Here is an 11,810-nt window from a genome sequence, read left to right as displayed (position 1 = left end):
CCATTTGTATGTTTGGTAAATACTGTACATGGATGAAATGTATAGGAAGAATATGAAGAAACACACATCTGCACCCATAGAAAGAAAAACAAATAAAACTCTAATAGATAATAGTAATTACAGTAATATTTGGATCCCCCAGCTGGTGGGAGGTGGTTTCTCCTTGTGTGTGCCTCTTTTACAGTCAAACATATTATTTAAATACATTTTATTTGTTCATTATTAACTAATAATAAATGTGACTTACAAACTGTGAGCAGCCACATTATGATCCTAATTACACAGAAACTGATGTTTGACATATTTATATTTGACATTATTAGCTCTAAATCAGTCCTTGGTCGCAAAAGCATGTAAAACAGCAAGACTGGAAAACGTAAAAATTCAGTTTAGTTTTGCTTCCTCGTGTAAATGTAACAAAACCACAAACTAAAAATGCTTCGCTCCAAATTTCACTTTTCTTTTGGGCTGCTTTACTTTCTCACTCGGTGTAGAAATGAGTTCCTTTGTGTGAGTCACTGTCCTGCCACAACCGCCGATTTACCGATAATTTACAACATGTGCACAGATCCGATAGAGCGCGTTTACCATAGACGGGCTTCTCACAACAAGTACGGTGGCTCATAGTGACCAAACAGGACAATTATTGGTACATATTTCACATTTAATGCTTTTGTGTTGGCTGCAAATATCAAAGTGCACATGATGCAGAATGGGTCTTTTTAAAGCACTGTGACATTGAGGTCATTTTATCTAATAATAATAATTTAATATGATCATATTTCTCTGTAAAATCTGTCTGCAAAGTGTATTAGTTACACTGTCAAACAAATCTGGAGCAGTAAAACATACAATATATCCCACTGAAATGCAGGCGAGTGAAAATATGATGAGAAAAGTACAAGTATGGTTATTTGAGTAAAAATCTCTTGGCTTAATTAATAATAATAACAACAGATCACATAACTGCTATCTGTGCTTTTTCTACCACTGTCCCACAAAAACGTGGCAGGTGCCATTACCTGTCTTTACCATAACTTACAGGAAATGGTGCAACCCAGTTTCCAAACAAGTTGGGACACTGTGTAAGATACACATACAAAGACATTATTTTAATGTTTGACCTCATCAGCTTCACTGATTTCTGCAAATATCTGCTGATTGTGAATCTGATGCAGCGACACGTTTCACAGACTGAAAGATGTGGAACGCTCCAGAAACACCTGTTTGGATCGTTCCACAGGTAAACAGGCTGATCGGTGACAGGTGTGAGGATCATGACTGGGTATGAAAGGAGCGTCCTGGAAAGACTCAGTCGGTCATAGAGGATAGAGCGAGTTCACCACTTAGTGAACACATGATGGATGAAGGATGTTACTGCATGAGCTCAGGAACACTTTTAAAACTGTTGGTAAACAAAGTTTGTTTGCATATGATTGCATTCAGTTTTTTTTACATTTTCCACACAGTCACAGCTTTCTTGAAGCTTTCAGATGCAGATTTATATATGGGAAAATGATCATGACAGCAGAACTGGAACATGTCCAGCTGTCTGCATGTCATTTTCAGAATGTCAAGAACTGAAATTATTTTGACATTTTTTAAGAGTTATTCATTAGCCTAAACGCCAAACTTGGTCCCACCTTTTCTTTTCCATTTCTTTCATTCACAGAATCAGAATCAATTTAGAATCAATTTAATCGACCTAAAAATGTGTTTTTGTTGCTCTAAATGTTCTTACACATGAATGAACATAGAGGTCAACAGGGCTGAACAGATAATGGTAAAGAATAGACAGGACTGTTACTGACACAAGTATGTGGAAACCATCGGTGTTTATGTAGATATACGGTAGGTTACATACAAAAGCACCGGTGGCCAAAGATTAGAAATACCAAACACTCATTCACAGGTTCAGTCAGCTGCTGTCTCAGTTACATTGACCAATTTGTCTGACAGCACAGACAAGAAAAATGTTTAGTTGCTTCTCAGTTAATGTTATTAAGGAAGAAAATGAGGTTATGTCCTCTGTAATTTTTCTGGAAATGTATAATTGTGTATAGACTGTAAGCTATATAAAGATGTTTTAGCAATCAGGGAACATGGTTATAACAGATGGTAGATGATCAGTTTCCATTACTTTTTTACATTCAAAATGCTTTAACATCACTATTTAAATAAATACCCATCTGTTATCGATGCCCACTTACCCCTTAGGTTTGCGGGGGAGCTGGAGCGGCTGTCACAGGCATGTTTTTTACATGAGACACAGATACAAATAACAGAATTAATGATGGATAAATTCAATTCAATGCCTTCATAAGATAAGATAAAATAAGCTATACCTTGATTAGTCCCACAGGGGGGAAATTTCAGGTATTACAGCAGCAAAAGTGGATATCAAACATAGAGGGCATCAGTAAAAGGACGTTATATCAAACCAAACAATATAAACAATATCTACAAGGAATAATGAAATATGAGCAAACAATACGGATATTGCACATTGATATGAATATGAACAATCAGTACTGATATTTCACATTGAATGATAGTACTCCTGGAGTATTGATAGTGAATAGTTTCCTATATGTTCATGTTTAGGGTCCTGGGATTGTGCATGCTGGCTCACTGTCACTCACCCAATATAACACCTGTCCGTCACCTGCCATGACAAACTGTGTGCTGTGAAAATAGCCTATTGGGCAAAAGCCTTGACAAGTCAATAATAGCCAAAATATACGTAATCTAAATGACCGCAATGATAACAGATAAAAATGGCAGACTCAGGACAGAGGTGAGTTCGAGTCGGCTGCTACCAGATCAGATGAGCGATAGCATCGCCAGCATCAATAATATGGAAACTTCGGTGTGTTTCAGGGAGGAGTTCGCACAGCGCCGCCGTCATCATGGAGACGATCAGCTCACAGCAGCGCGCGGTTCTTCGCATCCTCGTGAGTGTCTTCATCGTTGCCAGGACGACGGAAGGGGCTGAACCCGGCCACGTGACAGATAGCAGGCTGGCCGCGCCGCCGCTGCTGCTGTCGTGGTGTGTGTGTGTGTGTGTGTGTGTGTGTGTGTGTGTGTGTGTGTGTGTGTGTGTGTGTGTGTGTGTGTGTGTGTGTGTGTGTGTGTGTGTGTGTGTGTGTGTGTGTGTCTGCTGCTGCTGCTGCCTCTCACACAGTTTGGCTGTGGTCGGCCCGAGCAGACAGCAGTGCTTGACGTCTGGAGAGAGGAAAGCAGAGACAGGTAGCGTCGTTCGGGCATGAAAGATGGAGCTGTCGGCGGCGGGAGATCGCATTTTCGCCGCGGAAGCCATACTGAAACGCCGCGTTCGTAAGGTGAGCTACAGCCGCCGCCGTCCCGCGTATTTTGACTTCCCGCAGATGTTGGCCGTGGTCAGCACGGCACGGCATTGCTCCGGTCTATAGACTCGTCTTCTTGTGCCTATGCAATGCAATGGAGGCCTTGTGGCTGGCGGATGCCTTTACTTTGCTAGTCAGAGTTAGCTCGAAGCTAACTAGCGAGGCTATCAGTCATGGCTCGTACATTCAGGCATTAGCAGGGCAATAAAAACAGCGACACAAAGAAGGGGCTAGCTGCAGAACAAGCAGCCCAGCCGATGGACGAGGGCTGTGCTGTGAAATGGAGGGGCCCGATTTCTCTGCCAGCTAATGGCAGCTAAGGCTGTACGGCCACAGTCTGAGTTTTACATCCTGAGGTGTACGTAGCGCCCACATTAAAGGCTGCGGAGGCTCCTGCTTTCTTCTTCAGCTTGGAAAGATGGTTCCCAAACAGTGGCCGTGCGATCCTCGACTGTTGATGGGAAAGAAGTCTCAGCCACAGTTGATGGAGGACTTCTGATAGTTTCTCAGTTTTATCACCCAAGTAAGGCTTGTATGCAGGAAAAGACCCCATGAATCGTGGTGGATCCCATCTTAAGTGGCTGGTCCACAGTCAGCCAGCAGGCAGTGACTTTTAACTGCATAGTTTGTGCTTGTGAAATGAAAGTAATCCAAACATTTGCACAAAAGCAGGAATAGCTTATTGAAGTCTGAGATGACCTCTTCACACACATGTTGTTGACTGGCTCATCCTTTTTTGGAAGTGATGCCATATGATGCATTATGAAATGTTATTTCTATGCGAAAAGCTGCACTAAACTAAGTGTGCTGAAAATGTCTGATGTTAAATGTATTTGATATTATTGAGATTGTAAGGCAGCAGAGCCAGAACAACAACAGTGAAGCAAAAAGAGAAGAAATCCCCGACAGCCTGAAGGCTGAACGTGGTTAAATTAGTGAAATTGTGTTGGGTTTGCGTGCATGATCTTATTCTGTGGACACATTAAAATCCCAGTAAGCCTCAAAGGTAGATTAACACGAAACACCAAAAAAGGCCTCTGCTGCAGAAGAGTGCCAGATTCAAAGGATGTTTTTAAAGAAATCTCTTGTCCATGTTGTCGTGTCCAAGCTGTGTTTGTTCATCCGTCTGTCCTTTCCTTGTAGGGACAACTTGAATACCTGGTAAAATGGAAAGGATGGGCGATGAAGTAAGTGCTTCTCTTAACTTGGGCTTAAATACAAGCTGACAGCTCTCAGCCTGTTTAAAGTCAGCCGAGTGTTTGTGTTGTTCTGCCCTTTTTAATGTGCTCACATACATTGAAAATGTGGATTAATTGCTCCGTCCTTGTCCAGGCACAGCACTTGGGAGCCAGAGGAGAATATCCTGGATGATAGGCTGATCCTGGGCTTTGAGCAAAAGTGAGTAAAGCCAGAACATAATAAGACTACATGCAAAATATAAGTCTTATGTTGCGTAGTGTTATGTGTGTCATTGCCTGCTCCGCTTCGGATTTTGGCTCCTGACTTCAAATGTTCACAGTCTAAATTAAATTTTTTAATGTCTGACTCGTGTGAATCTTACTGGTTCGTGCTTCTGCTTGCTTCCTCATCTGTGTCCTTCTCCTCCTCATTCTCCCTCTTCCGGATTGTTAAATGTCCTTTGTGTCTTCAGCCAAGCCACTTGAAAGGCTCGTGCTGCTCACGGAGCGTGGACGTTTACAGTAGACTGAAAGGGACGCTATGAAACAGACAAAACTGAAAAGACACATCAGATGGAAAGTGAAGTGGACATGTGAAGACAGAGAATGTGCCTGTGCTCAAACATGGCGTCAGATGTTCTCTGCGAGCGAGCGCTCTGCTTTCATCACTGTCTTCTTTCCATTCGTTTCAGCTTTTCTCTCTTCTCTTTCTTTCTTTGAGACTGCCTGAACTTTTGGGATCTGTCTAACTGCCTTTTCCTTTCTACAGGGAACGGGAAAGAGAGTTGCATGGGCCAAAGAAAAGGGGGCCAAAACCCAAAAACTTTGTCATGAAGGTACAGTTTATGCTTATTTTAATGTTTGTGCATGAAGACGAGTCTCTAAAGTCTTTTAAAATGACCTGAAAATCTCTGCTAACAATATTCCTGTTTTAATTGGAAATTCTAGCGTGACGGTGATTGTAGCTGTAATTTATTCATGTTTCATCAAACCTCCTCAGAGAGATGCTGTTGCTCAGGAAGCAGCATCTTACAGGAGAGTAGAAAGTAAGAATAAGTTCAGCCCACTCAAAGCAGGTTTTTCTGGCTTGTGTGAAGTTTAATAATTGTTTAACTTTGAGTCGAAAAGCGGTTTCACACGAGTCCCAAAGTTTTCTGGAATTGCGGTCGTGATATCTAACATGACATCTTTTGACCTGCAAAACACAAAAGTCCTGCTTTTTGGCTCATAAAGGAAACAAAGTGGGTATTGTGTGGCCTGCGTTTCTGCAGTTCTCAGTGCACCTCGTGATGCAGGATGCAGGTTTTTACAAAATAAAAAAGCTCACACTGCAAAAATAGTTTCTGTAATTCTTCATCATCTTCCTCAGGCTCGTGCTCAGAAAAGAGAGTCAAGCAGCCGAGCCTCAAAAGCCCGGCAGACTGCATCGCACTCCTCTTCGTCCACTTCCAGCCGGGCAGCTCCTTCCTCCTCCGCCTCACCTCATCAGTTAGCATCTTCGTCCTCCTCTTCCTCAACCGTGGCGCCCTCTCCTAAACTCAATTCCCTTGCAGCCACCCACAAGCTGAAGAAAGACATTCACCGTTGCCACCGCATGTCCAGGCGCCCTTTGCCCCGCTCTGACCCCTTGGCGTCCACCTTCTCCAACCCCAGCGGCTTCCCCTCCCGCCTGCATGTCTCCCCCTTCTCCGAGACCGTACGCATCCTCAACCGTAGAGTCAAGCCTCGGGAGGTCAAGAGAGGTCGGATCATCCTCAACCTGAAGGTCATCGATAAGCCGGGCCGGGGCGGCACCGCTGCAGGCGGCAGGAGTGTTACAGCGGGACGCCAAAACATCCCCTCCCGCAACCGCATCATTGGGAAGAAGGGGGAGGCGCCTTACAGACCTTTCCAGCCCCCTCTGAAGATGCTGGGGTTCCCGATGTATGGGACGCCATTCGGGCTGCAGTGCGGTGGCCCTCTGCCCTTTCACTCCCACCCAGGGTCTTGCTCCAGCACGGGGGCCAGGGACACCCACTCCACTTCCTCCCAGTACCAGTCACCTCCTTCTCCTTCCAGCTCCAGCGGCTCTGAAGGAAACACCAACACCTCAGCTGCTCAGTCCCAGCCCTCCACTGGAGCCTCACCTTCCAGCGAGGGTCCCAAGTCCGGTACACCTCACACAGAGACGCAGAAGGGCCAGAGCGCCAAGCCAACTGCTCCCACCCTGTCCTCAGATGACCCCGTGGCATCAGCATCTCCCTTCCTCCCCTCCTCACCCTCTTCTTCCTTGGAAGATGAAGGGGAGGACGGTGGCCCGGACCGCTCTGCGCCCCCTGACGGAGGCAGAAAGAATCCTCGCCCGCGCAGGGCTAAACGCCCGCCGCCCGCTGCAGCGTCTTCTGACACCCCTGTGGACCAGAGCTCTGCCCCCGCCGAACCCAAAAGGGTGCCTGCCGAGGGAGACCCCGACTGGCACCCTGAAATGGCTCCGAGCTGCAAGGATGTTGTGGTCACAGACGTCACCACCAACCTGGTCACCGTCACCATAAAAGAGTTCCCCTCGCCCGCCTCCTGCCCCGCCTCGCCCTCCGCTAGCCGCGAGGACGCCTCCTCCCCTCCCCCCAGCGCACCCTCTGACGACCCCTCCCCACCCAAGCCATAGAAGATCATGAAGCCGATTGCCATTGATGACGGAGAGAAATGTGACGCCAGTGTTGCCACGTCAGCCCCCTCCGACCTTTTCCTGAAAGGTGTGTCCATATTTGTGTAACAATTAATGAAATGTAATGTAAGTTAACACCGCCCAGCCATTGAATAGTACAAAGAGCATATTTTTTTTAAAAAGAAGTGTATAAATTTGAACGGGGGCAGCTAATACGCCCCTCCTTTCACTTAAATTGCCATATTTTGTCCACTTGCACAGCACTGACTCTTTGAAGCGGACCTGGATGGAAATGCTATTTGTTTTCTTTGACTTGCATTCAGACGTGCTGAGTTCAGCTTGTTTGGTGTGATAAAAAAAATGTCCAAAAAGTGAAGCGCTCACCGCAGGTGGTGTGTGGGGTGAGCGTTTCTGAAGCTCAGAAACAAATACTGTTCGGATTCAGGCCCTGCTGCGGAGGCCGTCCCTGACAGCCTCCAGGTGTTACGCCAGTTTCCTGCCCCCTTGTCTCATTGGAGGTCCAGCTTGTTAACGATAAATGAGGTGATGTGTTTTTGCACTTAACACAGTTGGACTCTCATATATTGCATCAATACAGCGAGGTAAATGCAATGCACTTGACTGCATCGAAAATGACCTATTTTATGTAGTTCATCAATTTTTCAAGGCCTTTTCCTCTTGCTCTCTTGAACGCACATGCATATACATACAGTATGAGTAAGTATTTATATGCACGCACAACCTTAAAAGCTGCAAAAGAATATACAAAAACAATAGTTTTTAAGTTATTGCTGTCCTTGCCGTCTTTCCCTGCTTGCCTTGTTTTCTCACGCACCCACCACCTTCTTTAACTCCGATGTCCGCCAAGACTCTAAACTGGCCTGAAGTTCCTCGTGGATTTTTTTCTCTATGCCAGATACGTGCTAATAGCTTCTCAACTTGTCAAGGTCTAGAAGGTCCGTGAGCTGAGCACACTTCAGGCCGAAGCCACCAACCAGATGCAGCTAAAAATAGCCGTTAGCTGAACCTTTGAGCTACTTGGCAGGTGTTTGAAGTCTGCGGTTCATGTGTCCCGGCGCTTTGCGCTGGTAAAAATCAATAGGGACCAGTAAGTTCGCCTGTTTCACTTCCGCTTTGGCGGTTAGAGCTCTATCAGCAGCTCGATCCCGTCCTTTGTTCCTTTGGACGTTGCCGGTCAGACTTGAAGCTAACTGCTTTATTATGATGAAGTTTGGAGAGAAGCGGCTCATGTAGCATGGCTCAGTCTCCTCCTGCCACTCACACGGCCAAAGAAACTGAACCAGGCCAGGAATCGGAGGACAAAGGTTGTCTTTTTTCTGTCAGTCTACCCTCTGCCTGTCTGCTAAGCATGCTAATGCTTTAAGTGACTGTGACGGGCGTTTGGATACAGAATGTCCTGATACAAAGAGATTTTGGTATCTGTGGAACATGAGCAGTCTTTGTGGAACTTTTCCACTAAAGGTGTTTTCCAGCTATGTGGACGCAGCTTCAGCACTTCTTCCTACCTTACATCACGTGCAGCGAAGAATATTTTCTCTAGTTACAAACAAGTTGTTTCAGAAGCAACAGATCGACAGGTTTCCGTATCTCTGCTGATGTTTTTGAGTGGACGGTAACAGTTTAAAAAGCTGTCGTTGGCGTTCAGAGCTCAGCTCCTGTCTCCAGTAATGCTGCTAACGCTGCTGCAGGCTGTTTGTTCCACCATTCAACAGAACAAGGAGTTTTTGGATGGAGGCTTCAGAGTAGCAGCAGTGTCTGAACCAGCCGGCTCCGGTTGGCTCTCTGTGAGCAAAGCTGTGTCCTGTTTCAGACCATGACCTTTGACCTGAATTTCCTTACTTGTGTTACGCGGTGCTCTTACACGTACAGAGAGGAGCCGTGAGGCGCGTCGACGCACCGCGCTCAAACGTGAAACATCCTCCCGCTGCTGTCGTCTCTTCGCCTCCTGATAAAAGATGGTTTGTCTGTGGCTGATCAGTGCATCTACTCGGTGCTTCTCCAGCCACTTAACCAGGTCACAGTCGATCAGTCGCTTCATTTCTGCCTCCGGCTGACAGCGTTATGTTTCACGCCTTGCTGCTTTTACCTTTTTTACGAGGGGAAGATTCAGCTTCAGCGCCGGTTGTTTTCTGACAGAGAGACATCTGACCGTGTGCTGTCTTTCAGCGGCGTCGTGTCCAAAGCGTGTCCAGTGGTCCATCTCAGACGGTGTGATCTTAGCCCTCCGCCGCTGACCGCCAACCTCTGCCGAGCTCATTGGCTGCAGGTTGTTTCCAGCTGAATGCCTGAAAGCTTGAACGTGTTCAGTGGTTTTGACCTTCTGGTGCACCTGAAGTCCTTGAGAAGAAACCTGGCCCTTCACACCTGATCTCTAAACCTGTTCTGGTGCTGCCTGCTCTTCCCAGCCCTCCGCAGACCTTGGCTCTCACTCTGGTGTATCTGTGTGTTACAATACTAAAAATCTTCCGCATGTGTTGCCTTATAGCTGCTCCGTTCAACCCCAGCTGCACTCCAGGCGACCTTTACCTCGTCTTACTCAGCCTCTTACATGCTAACAAAAAAAAAAGGATGAAGAAGACTTCCTCACCTGCCGTGACTTCGGTGGTACAGATACAGATCGCAGTATTACAAACAGTAAAAACCCTGAAAGATGTCTGATTGGTTTTGAACGCAGCGTTCTGTGTCTTCATTAACAGACGAGGAAGATGTCGCCTCCTCTCCTGTCATGTACTGGATGGTTCTCGTCGTTGTCAATACTGTTTCAATACTCTCATAGGTTACACGTGGAAGGATTTATTCCAAAGTGACACATCCATTACATGAAGAAAAGAAATAGTCTCTGGCTTAAATTCAAATTGAGGTACTTTAAAAATAAAAAAGGACAGAACTTAAATCCTTATTTGGCCACGTGAAAACACAGTTTCCAGACACACGAAGGATTATTTTCTTCTCCCGATGGATATATCGTGATTTGGAATAGATTTTTTCATCTAATATATCTTTAATATCTTTAAGTGGTGGATAGAAGTGACTTGCAGTTGGTAGATGTGTCAGGTTTTAGGCTGCTCGGCCATGTTTCCAGCAGGTGATAGCAATGTTTCCTTCTTTTTTCTTCTCATATGGGGTAGCACAACTCAACTTAGTGGCCTATCTTTCAACCAAATAGGGCTCTTGATTTTATTATTTTACGTTTGAAGCCTTTTTTCCCCCTTTGGCATTGTTTTACGTTTATATGTGATGTAATTTGAAGTGCTAGATTTCTGTGGCACTAATTGGAAAAAAGGAAGGATCCTTGTTTAAATGTATGGATAAAGACGCTCGATGAATTTGTGCTTTTTAAGCCTTTTTTTCCTTTGTACTGTACTTTAATACTTTTTTTTAAATATGCATAATGTTAATGTGATGCTGTTTATTTGAATGCCATTTTTTGATAGTTCAATATGGGTTTGATCAGAAGGCAAACTCTGACTGATTTTAATGTGTCAAGACTGCAGTTTTGTCCAGTTTAATGCTAATATGAATAATGTACATTGTATTGATGGTGATGATGAGGAGGTGGAGGATAATGACATTGTAATGTATCTGAACTTTTGAAGCATGTTTTGCAAACCCTTATTGTACAGATTATGTATTCAGTGTCATGTTACCTGTTACTGGTGTTGCTTTCAGTGTGTTTCTTGTATAAGGCTTTTAATTAAAAGCTCTTTAAAAAGGAGTTTGCTTTGTTCTTTTCCAGCCGTCGTCCTGCATGTCCTCTCGAAAAGATGCCCAGGTCATGGTGTAAGTGTAAAATGCTGAATTAACAATTGCAGTAATTAAAGTTTATATTTTTGTCATGTCCCTGCAATAAAAAAGGATTTAAGTGTTGGACAGCTTTAACAGATCTTTAGCTGTTAGCAAGGTTATCTTCTTCCAGTGTGTGAAGAAAATATTCAGTCTTCAGTTTTAATCAGACACGAGTTCACACAGATAATCTCACAGTTCAGCGCTGCAGTGAGGAGAGAGCATTAGCCTGGTTTAGTGTAAACTACCATGTCCAGTGATGATGATGATGATGATGATGATGCACGGTGGCGCAGCAGGTAGTGCGTGTGCCTCACAGCAAGAAGGTTGCCGGTTCGATCCCCGGGTCAGGCGGGGCCTTTCTGTGTGAAGTTTGCATGTTCTTCCCGTGCTTGCGTGGGTTCTCTCCGGGTACCAAAAACATGCTCATTAGGTTAATTGATGACTCTAAATTGTCCGTAGGTGTGAGTGCGAGTGTGAATGGTTGTTTGTCCTTGCATGTGGCCCTGCAATCGGCTGGCGACCGGTTCAGGGTGTACCCCGCCTCTTGCCCATTGTAGCTGGGATAGGCTCCAGCCCCCCGCAATAGAGATAGGCAGTATAGATAATGGATGGATGAAACTACTGTGTGAACTGCCTGTTAATGCACTGAGCAGACACACAGCAGCATTAGCATTAATCTGGAGTCGTGTTTCAGGCCACCTGGTGAAGGTAAGTTCAGTATTCGCTCTCCTTTCTGCTCTGTTGGTCTGCACCACCTGCTGAGGGAAACGTCTGACCCTGCTGCAGTCAGTGCTCCACAATATTCACCAGCTAGTC

The 11,810-nt window shown here is 45.2% G+C and overlaps 1 protein-coding gene across 1 annotated transcript; it reads left to right on the top strand.

Moving 5' to 3' along the window:
* Positions 1 to 3,111: 3,111 nt before the first annotated feature.
* Positions 3,112 to 10,923, top strand: cbx6a (chromobox homolog 6a). Its single transcript, XM_070983938.1, has 5 exons — positions 3,112 to 3,341; positions 4,509 to 4,552; positions 4,698 to 4,763; positions 5,313 to 5,379; positions 5,913 to 10,923. Exons 1-5 carry the CDS (start codon positions 3,273 to 3,275, stop codon positions 7,185 to 7,187), a joined length of 1,521 nt encoding a protein of 506 aa, XP_070840039.1. The 5' UTR covers positions 3,112 to 3,272; the 3' UTR covers positions 7,188 to 10,923.
* The last annotated feature ends 887 nt before the right edge of the window (positions 10,924 to 11,810 follow it).

Source organism: Chaetodon trifascialis, chromosome 2 (assembly GCF_039877785.1).
Source record: "Chaetodon trifascialis isolate fChaTrf1 chromosome 2, fChaTrf1.hap1, whole genome shotgun sequence".
Taxonomy (NCBI): domain Eukaryota; kingdom Metazoa; phylum Chordata; class Actinopteri; order Chaetodontiformes; family Chaetodontidae; genus Chaetodon; species Chaetodon trifascialis.
The sequence above is the reverse complement of the archived record's forward strand: the minus strand, read 5'-3'. Positions and strand labels throughout refer to the sequence as shown.